The following is a 17930-nucleotide window of genomic DNA, read 5'->3' on the forward strand; positions in this document are numbered from 1 at the left end:
CAAAAAAAAAAAAAAAAAAAGGGAAAAGGCCTCATCTTTGGTTTCCCCCTTGTTTCTTCTCTTTCTTCTTTTGTCAATGGATTTATTCCGTTGGGCTTAATTTGTCACTATTCTCTTTAGCAGCATTTTTACAGGATAAATATAGAAGGGGACATGACCTTCATTTTTCAATACTATTTACTAGAAAACTAATAGAAAAAAAAAGTAAACAAAAAAAAATCATTTCATTCATGCTTATATGACAAATTGGTTCCTAATGAACTTGCTATAAGTCATACATAACGTATTTATTTGTTTTCTTAATTTGATTGTAACCACTGATGATTATAAAATAAATAACAATAATCATTGAAATAATCTTATATATATGTATATATATACCGTATGTGCATAATATATATATATATATGTATGTATATATGTAACAAACCGCAATTTGTAACGTACACAATACTTCCATTTCCGGAGGCTTTCAGCAAAGGGTGCGCAAGTTGGGAGAGATGGTAAGCCGACTCAAATTTGTAGCCATCAATTTTGACACATCTTCGGCTGTGAATTCTGTAGCATTCTTTGGAATTGTTGTCCCAACATTATTTACCTATAATTAGAAAAATGTATACAGATCTACATTCATCATTGGAACTCACTTGGTAAAGCACATTAATCAATATAAAGTAACTATGTCATTAAGTGGTAGTTTAGGAGATAAAAAAGTGTTTGTGCACTGATCATGGGTTTAAATTCTTATCCAAGTAAATGATGATATGTAATTCAGTCATATTAAGTCAACCTAAATAATAAGTTTATGTTATTTGTGCTCATATTATTCGATATATACATTTAAAAAAAATCCAATTTGTAGCTATTAAATGCAAACCAAAAAAATCATCAAGAAGCTAATTACATGTACGTACACAATCAATTTTGAGAAAATTTTCCATCAATTTTGAACCAATGTATCATTATTATTATAATTAACAACATTTTTACACATTGACCCGCAGAGTTTAAATTGTACAAAGCATTTTTTTCATAGGTAGACGATTAAATTTGAACCTTTATATCATTGTTGATATAAACATCATTTGTTATACAATGACCAACGTAGTTGCTAAAAAAAAACATTTTATATTGGTTGAGAAAACCGGCTACTGCCATAATATTAATCATTTTTTATGTTCAAAAATACGTTGTCTTACGAAAGAAATGACAAGCAACCGTTTCTATTAGCTTTTCCCTTTGGTCTCTATGTGAGACATCACACATTGATCCAGTTACTCGGAAACCTTTAATTTTCCATTCATCCAAACGTTGGTCTAGCTCAGTTTGGTTGCGGGACCATGTGTGAACTATGGCCCCAAATCCTGCTAGTTCTTCTACTATTGCATGTCTAATGTGCCACACAAAAAAAAAAAAAAAAAAAAAAAAAAAAAAAAAAAAAAAACCAAAATTAATCCTATTGATTCATAAAATTACAGGAAAATTCAAAAGACCAATGCAGGGTACATACGCTATGCCTTTGGTTCCACCCGTCACAAGAGCGGTCTTTCCCTTAAGACTCCATCTCTCATCTCTGCCATTGATTTTCCCTTCGGCCATGTTTCCAAAATGTTCTTCTTGGTTTATGACAATGCCTTGTACTCGGTTGGGTTATCTTAAAGGTGAAAAAGATCTCTACATTTTTGTCTTGCTGCCCAAAATAATCTTTGGCCTCCATTTTCTTGGCCATATCCCATACGTGATTAGGTTGTCAATTTCATTTCTGAGAAACGAGTGATCTATCTTGGCGAAAAGTCCAATAAAATTGCCATGTCGCATTCAATTGGATAAGGTCATGTATGTAGCGAACAAAATGCCCCACTTTGCAGATATTGGGAATTTGGGTATGTGGGGATAACGTACTTGAGTGTCGTGGTCTTGTGTTGTGGACAGGTGGAGTCCAAATCTACTCTTCTCAGATCTTCTTCAATTGCAATTTCAATGTTATAATTAACGTGTTAATAGTAAATTTAGTATTTACGTGTAAATAAAATTCTCTAACGTAATATCATTTATTGTGCTAAATTTATCATATATTATATTTTATAGTAAATTTCTCGCCAATATAACATTCTCAATTAATCATAGCAACATTTGTTTTTTTAATTATTTTAAAAATTAAAAGTTTACAATTTCAAAGACAAAAAAAAATATAAGTTTACTCATACAAAGCGCAATGATTATGATCAAAGGTAAATTTAACAATTGGAATAATATTATGCATGGAGTAAAACATGTCAAATATATCATGATAACACTTTTTAATGTCAAATACACAATTGACATTTTTGCATTAAAGATGGTCTCAGTTTAACATGCCAATCACTCGTCAAAAAGGCTAATAGAATAATTTCCGCTATCAAGGATACTCCTTCATTGGCCATTGAGGAGCTATTTGCGAAAGATAACGAGTATACTGTCTTCTCACTCAAGCTGGGTGTAAATCCTGTTCCAATGTGGGCAATAGAGTTGCTCACCGTCAAGAGTCTGTTTAGTTTCTTAATTCGAATTTTTTATTTGAGTTAAAATGTGATTATATATAAGAGCTTTTTATTGTAGTAAAAAAATTAGATATGACTGTTTCTGAGAGCTTTTTACTATAGCAAAACTCGAATTCTAAATTCGAATCGGTGAAATGAACGAGACTTGTGTTTTTCTCTAATGTTTCTACTTTAAGTTGTACTTCTATAGCTCGTTAATAAAACCAGCTTTTTATGAAAAAAAAAAACCGTATCCCTCTATTAAACAGGGCATTATCATTTCCCAATCAACATTTTTTTTTTTTGAGATTTTTTGGTGTGGAACCTCAAAAAAATACTCCATTGGTGGAGCTCTGTTTTTTTAACCGTTAGATTAATTTTTTAACGTTCAAATCTGTATAGGTTCGTATTAAAAAATTTACAGCGCGCCGCACAAAATTACTCTTGCTGCAGATCTGACTGTTAAAAAAATAATCCAACGATAAAAAAATAGTGCTCCACCGGCAAAACACTTTTTTGAGTTCCACAGTAAAGAATCTCTATTATTTTCACTTACAAAATTATATTTTTCCCCTTTTAAGCATTGGCATATGTTGTCTTATTTCCCTGTTCTTTCTTTCATCTTCTTCCCCTTTTCTGTTTCTGTCCACAACTATCACTCCATCTCTCTTTCTTTCTTCACACTATTATCTCTTTCTTTTTATTTTTAAGCTCAAGTAACCAACATGTGCAGCAGGATTTAATTGAGATTCAATAAGTAAGAAAATAGTCAATAAGTAAGAAAATTTGAATTCACAATTTTTTGCCACTGCAAACATTTTGACATTATTTTCTTATTGCAATCAATTTTTTTAATTATTATTATTTTCAGCCAAGCCTCTCACATCTGCCATTCTGCCGCACTTGAGTCTCTCTTTAGATTTCCATCAATTTTCCTCCATGAGGGATGCTAAATGCAACCTCTTCACTCAAAATCTTCTTCAGATGTCATTGTAGAATATTTGCACGTGTCTTTTATATTTTACCAAAATCTTGAACTTAATAACAAGGCTTCTTGACAACATTTATTTATGTAAGTACTACTGATTTTAATTGGATGGTCGTTCCCATTACACCTTGTCATTACACAGCCAGTAACATAAACAGGTTTTAATTTTAATGGGGACACAAATGAAGACGAAAATTAATATAAAATGAACATTTGATCATTTTTAGTTTTCTTTTTTAACTTAGTATGAAGGTATAGTAATTGTGAAATGAAACAAAGAAGACACACAATACATCATGAATTTTTAGTTTTCATTTTTAAGGTAATATATGTAGAATAGACAGAGTGACAGACACAAAAAGCTATAATTGTTAAAGGAAACAAAATAAATAAGAAAAATAAGAAGAAAAAGAATACATAAAAAACCGTTCTAAGCAATAACAAGAAATGGTGGCACCATTATTTTACTTTGGAAATGAATTCTTCATTATACAATAATTATTGTTCTGGTGCCTTCCATACGGTAAATGATAAAAATCTTGACTCATGTACTTTGAGAGTAAGTTCATCAATTATTTTGAGAATTATATAAATACCTAAAAAAGATTACTGAGATATTGGAAAGCCATTCACAGTAAGTCCGCCGTCAATATAAATAATCTGGCCAGTGATATATGAAGCCGCAGGGAGACAAAGAAACGCTACCACTGATGAGACTTCGTTAGGCTCTCCAAGGCGGCTAATCGGAGTTCGAGCAATTAATTGCCTTGTAGTTTCTTTTCCTATTTTTGGATCTCCCTATACAGAAAGTAGAAATTAAATGAATACTGAAAGATAACTAGAATATAGAGACAAATGGCTCAATATCATTAGTGAGAATTTGTTTATATTAAAAATAGAGATGTAGAACATTTTCAACAAAAAAAAAAATGTATAATTAAAAAAACAGATGGAAAAAAAGATCGGTCAGGTAGTTTACCGTTAAAGTGTCAAACAATGGGGTATTAGTAAACCCAGGAGCAACTGTATTAGCACGAATATTGTCTTTTGCCCACTCACACGCTAAGTTTCTTGTAAGTTGATTGATCGCTCCTCCATACATAACATAAAAATAATGTTAGATGTAACCATTTTTGAGGTTAATAATCCTCCAAAATCTCCACCTAATAATTTTAATGATTTGTTCACAACTTTAATCATGACTCAAAATTTTTTTTGCTATATTGTTTGTCTCACGGAAATTCAAATTCTAATTCGCGTTACAACTGAGAACTTGAGTTGTAAAAAAAAAAGTATTAACAACACAAGTGAGCAATGAGAAGAAGAAGCCCTTTCATCCCTTTGGTTTTGTATTCTGATATTTTTATTGTTCCTGTTTCGTTTCGTTGTGCATGTAGTTTAACAAAGCTTTTCTCAGTTTGTTTGAGGAGCTGAATTTTTTTTTTTTTTTTTGATGATCCCAGTTTATTTGCATTTTCCGCCTATAGTAGTTTAGCAAAGCTTTTCCATTAAAGGCAAAAAAAAAAAAAAAAAAAAAATATAGAAGGGGACATGACCTTCATTTTTCAATACTATTTACTAGAAAATTAATAGAAAAAAAAAGTAAAAAAAAAAAAAATCATTTCACTAATGCTTATATGACAAATTGGTTCCTAATGAACTTGCTATAAGTCATACATAACGTATGTATTTGTTTTCTCAATTTGATTGTAACCACTGATGATTATAAAATAAATAACAATAATCATTGAAATAACCTTATATATATGTACACATACATGTACATATATATATATATATATATATATATATATATATATATGTATGTATGTAACAAACCGCAATTTGTAACGTACATATATACCTTTTGTTGATGCGTAGAGGGCACAAGAAGGAAAAGCCATGACACTAGAAATGGAAGAATTGAACACAATGCTTCCATTTCCGGAGGCTTTCAGCAAAGGGTGTGCAAGTTGGGAGAGATGGTAAGCTGACTCAAAATTTGTAGCCATCAATTTTGACACATCTTCGGCTGTGAATTCTGTAGCATTCTTTAAAATTCCTGTCCCCACATTATTAACCTGTAATATTAGCAAATGTTATATACAATTCAACATTCATCATTGGAACTCACATGATAAAGCATATTAAAGAATATAAATTAACTATATGTCATTAAGTGGTAGTTTAGGAGATAAAAAGTATTTGTTCACTAATCATAAGTTTATATTCTTATCCACGTAAATGATGATATGTAATTCAAGATAGATATTATGAAAAGAAAAAGTTCAAGAGACGCAATTAAAAAAAAAATCATATTAAGTCAACCTAAATAATAAGTTTATCTTATTTGTGCTCATATTATTCGATATATACATTTTCAAAAAAAAAAAAAATCCAATTTGTAGCTATTAAATGCAAACCAAAAAAATCATCAAGAAGCTAATTACATGTACGTACACAACCAATTTTGAGAAAAATTTCCGTCAACTTTTGAACCAATATATCATTATTATTATAATTAACATCATTTTTACACATTGACCCACATACTTTAAATTGTAGAAAGCATTTTTTTTCATAGGTACACGATTAATTATGAACCTTTATATCATTGTTGATATAAACATCATTTGTTAAACAATGACCAACGTAGTTGCTAAAAAAAAAAAGAAAAAAAATTATATTGGTTGAGAAAACCAGCTACTACTATAATCTTAATCATTTTTCATGTTAAAAAATACGTTGTCTTACGAAAAAAAATAACAAACTCACAAGGATGTTGAGCTTCCCCTGAAACAGAGAAGCAACCGTTTCTATTAGCTTTTCCCTTTGGTCTTTGTGTGAGACATCACGCACTGATCCAGTTACTTGGAAACCTTTAGTTTTCCATTCATTCAAACCCTGATCTAATTCAACTTGGTTGCGGGAACATGTGTGAACTATGGCCCCAAACTCTGCTAACTCTTCTACTATGGCATGTCTAATGTGTCACACCCAAAACAAGCTAAATTAATCATAGTGCAACAAAAAAAAAAAAAAAATTACAGGAGAAAAATTCACAAGATCTCATGCAAAGTACATACCCGATGCCTTTCGTTCCGCCGGTCACCAGAGCCGTCTTTCCCTTCAGACTCCACCTCTCATCTCCGGAGTTGAATTTCGACGCTTCAGCCATGTTTATCAAATTTTTCTACTTGACCACACCCTCGTGCCTCGTTGCGTGCGCAATTTTAAAGGTTCAATATTTGTTCTTTGTTGTCTTTGCGCTGAGTGAAATTTGTGGCCTCAAATTTCTGTCATATGTGGCTGGCTAAATTTCTTTGTCATGAAAAAAACAAAACAAAAAAAGTGGTTGTGGTAAAAAATAATTGCTCAATAATTGACAAAAATGACACAAAGTCCATAAAAAGTGGTTGTGGTCATAATTTCATTTGTCTGGGATCTTCTGTTTGTTGTCCGATGCTTTAAATTTCATCAATTCTTAAAATTGTTAAAATGTGTCGAAAAATAAATTAGGTGTCATACCACAAATTTTACATGGAGTAGGATATTTGCCCCAACTTATTCCTTGTCACTACTAGAGAATTTAGCTTAGGTGACATACATTCTACCGTAAAGAATCCCCATTATTTTCACTTATAAAATTATCTTTTTCGCCTTTTAATTATTTAGATTTCCTTATTCTTTATTTCCATCGGTGGAGCACTATTATTTTAACCGTTAGATTAATTTTTTAACATTTAAATGGCTATTTTTTTTTCTTTAAAAAATGCTTGATATATTTTGATATGAAGCAAGGAACATTGAACTTATCTGATTTAGTTACTATTGAAGTATCATCACCCGCCCATAAATTTATTCTATTGTGTGGAATGTTCCAAAGTTAGGTATAGATTATTTGTAAAAAATTAATAGAAGTTGTGTACGTGTGTTATTGGTTTATATATGATTAAAGTTGTGTACGTGTTATTGGTTAATAGAAGTTGTGTACGTGTGTTATTGGTTTATATATGATTAAAGTTGTGTACGTGTTATTGGTTAATAGAAGTTGTGTACGTGTGTTATTGGTTTATATATGATTAAAGTTGTGTACGTGTTATTGGTTAATAGAAGTTGTGTACGTGTGTTATTGGTTTATATTATTATATGGTCGTAATTAAAGTAGACTTGAATAATGTGTGGGCATCTATTTCTTGGCTATGTGCGGCAAAAATTATGAAGAGAAATAGAGTGAATTTGTCTTGTAGTGTCCTAGTTCTTCTTTGTTGCCGATAGTGATCTTTGTAAGAGTGCCCAATTTTGGGTTTATAGTGATCCTTGTAACAACTATTGTTATTAGTTTATCAATCTATTTCAAAAATTTAAACGGTTAGGAGGTAGGCTAATAATAGTTTTATACTTTAAATTATAATAATAATCATTTATAATGCCCTCTCGTAAAAACCTTGCTTAAACCAATTTTTTTCTTCCCCGTTTTTCACATCTATAGAAAAAGGAAATTGTGCGACAAATTTTGTTGATTCCTTTTACCTGGAAAATTGTGTTCTCGTTGGTTTTGCTATCGAGACTGGGATCCTCTGTTTGTGGTCCTATGCTTTTCATTTCATCAATTCTTAAAATTGTTAAGATGTGTCGAAAAATAAATTAAGTGTCATACCACAAATTTTACATAGAGTAGGATTTTTGCCCCAATTTATCCTTGTCACTACTACAGAATTTAGCTCAGGTGGCATACATTCTACCGTCAAGAATCCCCATTATTTTCACTTATAAAATTATCTCTTTCCCCATTTAAGCATTTGCATATAGGGTCTTATAAAATTATTTTCACTTGAGTCTCTCTTTAGATTTCTATCAATTTCGTCCCTGAGGAATGCTATGCAACCTCTTTTTCAAAATCTTTTTCAGATGCCATTGTGGAATATTTGCACGTGTCTTTTATATTTTGCCAAAATCTTGAGCTTAATAACAAGGCATCTTGACAATATTTATTTATGTAAGTGCTACTGATTTTAATTTGAATGGTCGTTTCCATTACACCTTTCCATTAAACAGCCAGTAATATATTTAAGCAGGATTTAATTTCAGTGAGGACACAAATAAAGACGAAAATTAACATAAAATGAGGATTAACATTCGATCATTTTTAGTTTTCTTTTTTAACTTAATAAGAAGGTGTTGTAATTGTGAAATGAAATAAAGAAGACACACAACACATCATGAATTTTTAGTTTTCATTTTTAAAGGAAATAAAAGGCAGAGTGACGGACACAAAAAGCTGTAATTGTTAAAGGAAATAAAAGAAATAAGAAAAATAAGAAGATACAGAATACATAGAAAACCGTACTAAACAATAACAAGAAATGGTGGCATCATTATTTTACTCTGCAAAATGAACTCTTCATTATACAATAAATAATTAGTGTTCTGGTGCCTTCATACGGGAACATACGGTATAAGGTGGTTCTGCCATAATTACAAGAAGTACTAGGGAGAGAAGAGACAAATATACTTTAAAATGTATAGGTTTAAATTTTTATCTTTTATTATTGATTAACATCTATTTTAGTTAAATAACTATATTAGTCAAAGGAGTATTAATAAGTAAAATAATAAAAATAATGTGGGATGTAACCACTTTCAAGGTTAAGAATCCTCCAAAATCTCCACTTAATAATTTTAATGTTTTGTTCACAATTTTAATCACGACTCTCTCACGAAAATTCAAATTGAACTTTACTTTACAACTCAAGTTCTCAACTAGAGCCTGTTTTATTTTGTTCACAATTTTAATGTTTTGTATTCTGATAATTTTGTTGTTCCTGTTTTGTTTCGTTGTGCATGTAGTTTAACAAAGCTTTTCTCAGTTTGTTTGAGGAGCTGAATTTTTTTTTTTTTTTTTTTTTTTTTGGTGTTCCCAGTTTATTTGCATTTTCCGCCTATAGTATTTTAGTAAAGCTTTTCCATTAAAGCCGAAAAAAAAAGAAAAAAAAAGGTAAAGGCCTCATCTTTGGTTTCCCCTTTGTTTCTTCTGTTTCTGACTTTCTTCTTTTGTAAATGGATTTATTCCTTTGGGCTTTGTCACTATTCTCTTTGGCACCATTTTTATACGATAAATATAGAAGGGGACATGACCTTCATTTTTTATCAATACTATGTACTAGAAAACTCAAAGAAAAAAAAAGTAAAAAAAAAAAAAAAAATCATTTCATTAATGCTTATATGACAAACTGGTTCCTAGTGGACTTGCTATAAGTCATACATAACGTATATATTTGTTTTCTTAATTTGATTGTAACTGCTGGTGATTATAAAATAAATAACAATAATCATTGAAATATTCTTATATATATGTATACATATACAGTATGTGTATACATACATATATATGCATATATATATATATATATGTGTATGTATGTAACAAACCGCAATTTGTAACGTACATATATACCTTTTGTTGATCCGTAGAGGGCAGAATACGGAAAAGCCATGACACTGCCAAGGGAAGAATTGAAAACAATGCTTCCATTTCCGGAGGCTTTCAGCAAAGGGTGTGCAAGTTGATAGAGATGGTAAGCCGACTCAAAATTGGTAGCCATCAATTTTGACACATCTTCGGCTGTGAATTCTGTAGCACTCTTTAAAATTCCTGTCCCCACATTATTAACCTGCAATATTAGCAAATGTTATATACAATTCAACATTCATAATTGGAACTCACATGATAAAGCACATTAAAGAATATAAATTAACTATATGTCATTAAGTGGTAGTTTAGGAGATAAAAAGTATTTGTTCACTAATCATATGTTTAAATTCTTATCCACGTAAATGATGATATGTAATTCAAGATAGATACTATGAAAAGAAAAAGTTCAAGAGACGTAATTAAAAAAAATCATATTAAGTCAACCTAAATAATAAGTTTATCTTATTTGTGCTCATATTATTCGATATATACATTTTCAAAAAAAAAAAAATCCAATTTGTAGCTATTAAATGCAAACCAAAAAAATCATCAAGAAGCTAATTACATGTACGTACACAATCAATTTTGAGAAAAAAATACGTTAAAATCTAATTCGATATATACATTTTCAAAAAAAAAAAAAAAATCATTTTATATTGGTTGAGAAAACCGGCTACTACTATAATCTTAATCATTCTTCATGTTAAAAATTACGTTGTCTTACGAAAAAAATAGTAAACTCACAAGGATGTTGAGCTTCCCCTGAAACAGAGAAGCAACCGTTTCTATTAGCTTTTCCTTTTGGTCTTTGTGTGAGACATCACACACTGATCCAGTTACTTAGAAACCTTTAGTTTTCCATTCATCCAAACGTTGGTCTAATTCAGTTTGGTTGCGGGAACATGTGTGAACTATGGCCCCAAACTCTGCTAGCTCTTCTACTATGGCATGTCTAATGTGTCACACCAAAAAAAAACTAAATTAATCATATCGCAACAAAAAAAAAAATACAAGAAAAAAATTCACAAGATCTCATGCAAAGTACATACCCGATGCCTTTCGTTCCGCCGGTCACCAGAGCCGTCTTTCCCTTAAGACTCCTCCTCTTATCCCCGGAGTTAATTTTCGACGCTTCAGCCATGTTTATCAAATTTTTCTACTTGACCACACCCTCGTGCCTCGTTGCGTGCGCAATTTTAAAGGTTCAAAATTTGTGGCCTCAAATTTCTGTCATATGTGGCTGGTTAAATTTCTTTGTCATGAAAAAAAAGAAAACAAAAAGAAAGGTTGTGGTCATAATTTCATTTTTCTGGATACATTATGATGTTACTCAATAATTGACACAAAGTCCATAATAAATTTCTTTGTTCTCGTAGGTTTTTCTATAGTGACTGGGATCCTCTGTTTGTTGTCCTATGCTTTAAATTTCATCAACTCTTAAAATTGTTAAGATGTGTCGAAAAATAAATTTGGTGTCATACCACAAATTTTACATGGAGTAGGATATTTGCCCCAACTTATTCCTTGTCACTACTACAGAATTTAGCTTAGGTGACATACATTCTACCTTAAAGAATCCCCATTATTTTCACTTATGAAATTATCTTTTTCCCCTTATAATCATTTGCATATATGGTCTTATTTCCCTATTCTTTATTTCCATCGGTGGAGCACTATTTTTTTAACCGTTAGATTAATTTTTTAACGTTTAAATCTGTATAGTTTTGTATTAAAAAATTTATAGCGCGCCGCACAAAATTACTCTTGCTACAGATCTGGCCGTTAAAAAAATAATCCAACGAAAAAAATAGTACTTTACTGACAGAACACTTTTTTGAGTTCCACAGTAAAGAATCCCCATTATTTTCACTTACAAAATTATATTTTTGCCCTTATAAGCATTTGCATATGTTGTCTTATTTCCCTGTTATTTCTTTCCTCTTCTTCCTCTTTTCTTTTTCTGTCCACAACTATCACTCCATCTCTCTTTCTTTCTTCACACTATTATCTCTTTCTTTTTATTTTTAAGCTCAAGTAACCAACATGTGCAGCAGGATTTAATTGAGATTCAATAAGTAAGAAAATTTGAATTCACAAGTTTTTGCCACTGCAAACATTTTATCATTATTTTCTTATTCCAATCAATTTTTTAAATTATTATTATTTTCAGCCAAGCCTCTCACATCTGCCATTATTTTCAGTTTAGTCTCTCTTTAGATTTCTCTCAATTTCCTCCACGAGGAATGGCCATTGTGGAATATTTGCACGTGTCTTTTATATTTTGCCAAAATCTTGAGCTTAATAACAAGGCATCTTGACAACATTTATTTATGTAAGTGCTACTGATTTTAATTGAATGGTCGTTTCGATTACACCTTGTCATTACACAGCCAGGATTTAATTTCATCATGAATTAAAGAAGAGACAGAATACATCATGAAATAAAGAAGAGACAGAATACATCATGAATTTTTTGTTTTCATTTTTAAGGTAATATATGTAGAATAGATAGAGTGACAGACAAAAAAAGCTGTAATTGTTAAAGGAGAGAAACAATACATAAAAAACCGTACTAAACAATAGCAAGAAATGGTGGCATCATTACTTTACTTTGGAAATGAATTCTTCATTATAATATAATTATTGTTCTGGTGCCTTCCATACGGTAAATGATAAAAATCTTGACTCATGCACTTGCACTTTAAGAGTAAGTTTATCAATTATTTCGAGAATTATATAAATACCTAAAAAAGATTACTGAGATATTGGAAAGCCATTCACAGTAAGTCCGCCGTCAATGTAAACAATCTGGCCAGTGATATATGAAGCAGCAGGGAGACAAAGAAACGCTACCACTGATGAGACTTCGTTAGGCTGTCCAGGGCGGCTAATCGGAGTTCGAGCAATTAATTGACTTACAAGTTCTTTTCCTACTTTTGGATCTCCCTACACAGAAAGTAGAAACTAAATGGATACTGAAAGATAACTAGGATACAGAGACAAATGGCTCAATATCATTAGTGAGAATTTGTTTCTATTAAAAATAGAAATGTAGAAAAAAAATGTAGAATTAAAAAAACTGATGGAAAAAGAAGATCAATCAGGTAGTTTACCGTAAAAGCGTCCAACAATGGGGTATTAGTGAACCCAGGAGCAACTGTATTAGCACGAATATTGTCTTTTGCCCACTCACACGCTAAGTTCCTTGTAAGTTGATTGATCGCTCCTTCATATATAAAATAAAAATAATATTGGATGTAACCCTCTTCAAGGTAAAAAATCCTCCAAAATCTCCACCTAATAATTATAATGATTTGTTCACAATTTTAATCACGACTCAAAATTTTTTTTCCTATATTGTTTGTCTCGTAGAAATTCTAATTCTAATTCGCGTTATAACTCAAGTTCTCAACTCGCGAGTTGTAAAAAAAATGTATTAACAACACAAGTGAACTATGAGAAGAAGAAGCCCTTTCATCCCTTTGGTTTTGTATTCTGATATTTTTGTTGTTCCTGTTTCGTTTCGCGGTACATGTAGTTTAACAAAGCTTTTCTCAGTTTGTTTGAGGAGCTGATTTTTTTTTTTTTTTTTTTTTTTTTTTTTTTTTTTTTTTTTTTCGGTTTTATTGAGTTAACAAAGCTTTTCCCGTAAAAGGCAAAAAAAAAAAAAAAAAAAAAAGGTAAAGGCCTCATCTTTGGTTTCCCCCTTGTTTCTTCTCTTTCTTCTTTTGTCAATGGATTTATTCCTTTGGGCTTAATTTGTCACTATTCTCTTTAGCAGCATTTTTACAGGATAAATATAGAAGGGGACGTGACCTTCATTTTTCAATACTATTTACTAGAAAACTAATAGAAAAAAAGGTAAAAACAAAAAAAACAAAATCATTTTATTAATGCTTATATGACAAATTGGTTCCTAATGAACTTGCTATAAGTCATACATAACGTATGTATTTGTTTTCTCAATTTGATTGTAACCACTGATGATTATAAAATAAATAACAATAATCATTGAAATAACCTTATATATATGTACACATACATGTACATATATATATATATGCATATATATATATATATATGTATGTATGTAACAAACCGCAATTTGTAACGTACATATATACCTTTTGTTGATGCGTAGAGGGCACAAGAAGGAAAAGCCATGACACTAGAAATGGAAGAATTGAACACAATGCTTCCATTTCCGGAGGCTTTCAGCAAAGGGTGTGCAAGTTGGGAGAGATGGTAAGCGGACTCAAAATTTGTAGCCATCAATTTTGACACATCTTCGGCTGTGAATTCTGTAGCATTCTTTAAAATTCCTGTCCCCACATTATTAACCTGTAATATTAGCAAATGTTATATGAAATTCAACAATCATCATTGGAACTCACATGATAAAGCATATTAATCAATATAAAGTAACTATATGTCATTAAGTGGTAGTTTAGGAGATAAAAAGTACTTGTGCACTAATCACAAGTTTATATTCTTATCCACGTAAATGATGATATGTAATTCAAGATAGATATTATGAAAAGAAAAAGTTCAAGAGACGGAATTAAAAAAAATCATATTAAATGCAAAAAAAATCATCAAGAAGCTAATTACATGTACGTACACAAACACAATCGATTTTGAGAAAATTTTCCATCAATTTTGAACCAATGTATCATTATTATTATAATTAGCAACATTTTTACACATTGACCCGCATAGTTTAAATTGTACAAAGCATTTTTTTTCATAGGTACACGATTAATTTTGAACCTTAATATCATTGTTGATATAAACATCATTTGTTAAACAATGACCAGCGTAGTTGGTAAAAAAAAAAAAAAAAAACATTTTATATTGGTTGAGAAAACGGGCTACTGCCATAATATTAATCATTTTTCATGTTAAAAAATACGTTGTCTTACGAAAGAAATGACAAACTCACAAGGATGTTGAGTTTCCCCTGAAACAGAGAAGCAGCCGTTTCTATTAGCTTTTCCCTTTGGTCTCTATGTGAGACATCACACACTGATCCAGTTACTTGGAAACCTTTAGTTTTCCATTCATCCAAACGTTGGTCTAATTCAGTTTGGTTGCGGGAACATGTGTGAACTATGGCCCCAAATCCTGCTAGTTCTTCTACTATTGCATGTCTAATGTGCCACACACAACAAACAAAAAAACAAAAGAAAAGAAAAATTAATCCTATTGATTCATAAAATTACAGGAAAATTCAAAAGACCAATGCAGGGTACATACCCTATGCCTTTGGTTCCACCCGTCACAAGAGCGGTCTTTCCCTTAAGACTCCATCTCTCATCTCTGCTATTGATTTTTCCTTCGGTCATGTTTCCAAAATTGTCTTCTTGGTTTATGACAATGCCTTGTACTCGGTTGGGTTATCTTAAAGGTGCAAAAGATATCTACATTTTTGTCTTGCTGCCCAAAAATATCATTGGCCTAAATTTACTTGGCCTTATCCCATATGTGATTAGGTTGTCAGTTTCTTTTCTGAGAAACACGTGATCTATCTTGGCGAAAAGTTCAATAAAATTGCCATGTCGCATTTCATTGGATAAGGTCATGTATGTAACGAACAAAAGGCCCCACTATGCAGATATTGGGAATTTGGGAATGTGGGGATAACGTTTTTTAGTCCTCTGATTATAGATGAAAAAGTAGTTTTACTGCATAAGAACTTTCTGTCAATGGGGTCTTGAAAACCCAAGGAGCAACTTTGTCAGCGCGATATTGTCTTTTGCCCACTCACACGCTAAGTTCCTTATAAGTCGATTGATCGCTCATGCATATAAAAAATAAAAACAATGTTGGATGTAACCACTTTCAAGGTTTAGAATCCTCCAAAATCTCCCCCTAATAATTTTAATGTTTTGTTTCACGACTCTCTTTTTTTTTGTTATAATGTTTGTTTCACGAAAATTGAAATTCAAATTCGTTTTACAACTCCAGTTCTCAACTCGAGTTACGAAAAGAACATATTAACAACATGAGAAGAAAAGCTATTTCCTCCCTTTGGTTTTGCATTCTGATATTTTTTTGTTCCTGTTTTGTTTCGTTGTACAGGTGGTTTAACAAAGCTTTTCTCAGTTTGTTTAAGGACCTAAATTTTCTTTGGTGATCCCAGTTTATATGTATGTATGTAACAAACCGCAATTTGTAAGGTACATACATACCTTTTGTTGATCCGTAGAGGGCAAAATACGGAAAAGCCATGACACTAGCAATGGAAGAATTGAACACAATGCTTCCATTTCCGGAGGCTTTCAGCAAAGGGTGCGCAAGTTGGGAGAGATGGTAAGCCGACTCAAAATTTGTAGCCATCAATTTTGACACATCTTCGGCTGTTAATTCTGTAGCATTCTTCGGAATTGTTGTCCCCACATTATTTACCTATAATGTATACAGGTCTACATTCATCGTTGGAACTCACTTGGTATAGCACATTAATCAATATAAAGTAACTATGTCATTATGTGGTAGTTTAGGTATTTGTGCACTAATCATGATTCTATATTCTTGTTATTTTATCCACGTAAACGATGCTATGTAATTCCAGAGTCAACGGTTAAAAATTAGCCTACCGATGGGGAGACCTTAAAAAAAAGTCAAAGAAAAAACTCACAAGAATGTTGAGCTTTCCTTGAAACAAAGATGTTACTGTTTCAATAAACTTTTCTTTTTGGTCTATGTGTGAGACATCACACACTGACCCAGTTACTTGGAAACCTTTAGTTTTCCATTCATCCAAAAGTTGGTCTAGTTCAGTTTGGTTGCGGGAACATGTGTGAACTATGGCCCCAAACCCTGCTAACTCTTCTACTATGGCATGTCTAATGTGTCACGCCAAAAAGAAACTAAATTATTCATAGCGCAACAAAAAAAAAAATACGGGAAAAAATTCACAAGATTTTATGCAAAGTACATACTCGATGCCTTTCGTTCCGCTGGTCACCGGAGCTGTCTTTCCCTTAAGACTCCACCTCTCATCTCCGGAGTTGATTTTCGACGCTTCGGCCATGTTTATCAAATTTTTCTACTCTACCACACCCTCGTGCCTCGTTGCGTGCGCAATTTTAAAGGTTCAAAATTTGTTCATTGTTGTCCTTGCGCCGAGTGAAATTTGTGGCCTCAAATTTCTCTGTCATATGTGGCTGGCTAAATTTGTTTGTCATGAAAAAAACAAAAAACAAAAGAAGGCTGAGGTCATAATTGAAGCTATTTTTTTCTTGTAAAAATGCGTGATATATTTTGTTATGAAGCAAAGAACATTGAACTTATCTCATTTAGTTACTATTGAAGTATCATCACCAGCCCATAAATTTATTAGCCCAAATATATAATAAGCTCATAAATCTATTGTGTGGAATGTTCCATTTCTTGGCTATGTGCAGCAAAAATTAGGAAGATAAATAGAGTGAAGTAGTTTTGTAGTGTATCTTAGATCTTCTTTGTTGTCGATAATAGTCTTTGTGAGTGTGCTCAATTTTGGGTTTGTAATAGTCTTGTATTTGTGGTCCTGTTGTAACAACTATTGTTATTATAATAATAATAGCAATTTTATAGTGTGCCCAATAATGTTGTGTTCAACAGGTACGATCGATTGAACTCGTCCTTTAACCTTGCTTAAACCAATTTTTTTCTTCCCTTTTTTTTCACATCTATAGAGAAAGGAAATTGTGTGACAAATTTTGTTGATTCTTTTTACGTGGAAAATTGTGTGGCTGTTGTTCTCGTTGGTTTTGCTATAAAGACTGAGATCCTCTGTTTGTGGTCCTATGCTTTAAATTTCATCAATTCTTAAATTGTTAAGATGTGTCGGACAACAAATTAGGTGTCATACCACAAATTTTACATGGAGTAGGATTTTTGCCCCAATTTATTTCTTGTCACTAATATAATTATTTAATTAAAAAAGATATTAATCAAGAAT

At 31.5% G+C, this 17930-nt stretch overlaps 3 protein-coding genes and 2 pseudogenes across 4 annotated transcripts; all 5 read right to left on the bottom strand.

The window, feature by feature from the left end:
• Positions 1–422: 422 nt before the first annotated feature.
• On the bottom strand, positions 423–1599 carry LOC112093613 (annotated as a pseudogene).
• Positions 1600–3912: 2313 nt separating this feature from the next.
• On the bottom strand, positions 3913–6782 carry LOC112093684 (tropinone reductase homolog At5g06060-like). Its single transcript, XM_024172608.1, has 5 exons — positions 6594–6782; positions 6283–6490; positions 5372–5588; positions 4487–4599; positions 3913–4305 (listed from the first exon to the last, which is right to left on the bottom strand). Exons 1-5 carry the CDS (start codon positions 6683–6685, stop codon positions 4114–4116), a joined length of 822 nt encoding a protein of 273 aa, XP_024028376.1. The 5' UTR covers positions 6686–6782; the 3' UTR covers positions 3913–4113.
• Positions 6783–10702: 3920 nt separating this feature from the next.
• LOC112093674 (tropinone reductase homolog At2g29150) lies at positions 10703–11123 on the bottom strand. Its single transcript, XM_024172580.1, is given in 2 exon segments — positions 10703–10934; positions 11032–11123. Coding segments are annotated over 2 exon segments (324 nt in total).
• A 1459-nt stretch (positions 11124–12582) lies between these two features.
• LOC112093672 (tropinone reductase homolog At5g06060-like) lies at positions 12583–15414 on the bottom strand. 2 transcript variants are annotated; one of them, XM_024172564.1, is made up of 5 exons: positions 15239–15414; positions 14925–15132; positions 14107–14323; positions 13096–13208; positions 12583–12928 (listed from the first exon to the last, which is right to left on the bottom strand). In XM_024172564.1, exons 1-5 carry the CDS (start codon positions 15325–15327, stop codon positions 12737–12739), a joined length of 819 nt encoding a protein of 272 aa, XP_024028332.1. In that variant the 5' UTR covers positions 15328–15414; the 3' UTR covers positions 12583–12736. The 2 variants fall into 2 exon arrangements, with proteins under 2 accessions (XP_024028332.1, XP_024028338.1); XM_024172570.1 differs by having other exon boundaries at positions 12886–12946; positions 15239–15406.
• Positions 15415–15526: 112 nt separating this feature from the next.
• On the bottom strand, positions 15527–17028 carry LOC112093673 (annotated as a pseudogene).
• Between the last annotated feature and the right edge of the window lie 902 nt (positions 17029–17930).

The sequence above is a fragment of the Morus notabilis genome, unplaced genomic scaffold (genome assembly GCF_000414095.1).
Source record: "Morus notabilis unplaced genomic scaffold, ASM41409v2 Scaffold177, whole genome shotgun sequence".
In the NCBI taxonomy this organism is placed as follows: Eukaryota; Viridiplantae; Streptophyta; class Magnoliopsida; order Rosales; family Moraceae; genus Morus; species Morus notabilis.

What these genes read in the sequence shown, in the direction of transcription:
- LOC112093684 (XM_024172608.1), bottom strand. Translation starts at nt 6,685, where the DNA reads ATGGCTGAAGCGTCGAAATTCAACTCCGGAGATGAGAGGTGGAGTCTG. An exon ending in GGCGGAACGAAAGGCATCGG is followed by an intron (nt 6,491 to 6,593) that starts GTATGTACTTTG and finishes GTGACACATTAG; the next exon opens with ACATGCCATAGTAGAAGAGT. An exon ending in CCTCTACGCATCAACAAAAG is followed by an intron (nt 4,600 to 5,371) that starts GTATATATGTAC and finishes TTATGTATGGAG; the next exon opens with GAGCGATCAATCAACTTACA.
- LOC112093672 (XM_024172564.1), bottom strand. Translation starts at nt 15,327, where the DNA reads ATGACCGAAGGAAAAATCAATAGCAGAGATGAGAGATGGAGTCTTAAG. An exon ending in GGTGGAACCAAAGGCATAGG is followed by an intron (nt 15,133 to 15,238) that starts GTATGTACCCTG and finishes GTGGCACATTAG; the next exon opens with ACATGCAATAGTAGAAGAAC. An exon ending in CCTCTACGCATCAACAAAAG is followed by an intron (nt 13,209 to 14,106) that starts GTATATATGTAC and finishes TTATATATGAAG; the next exon opens with GAGCGATCAATCAACTTACA.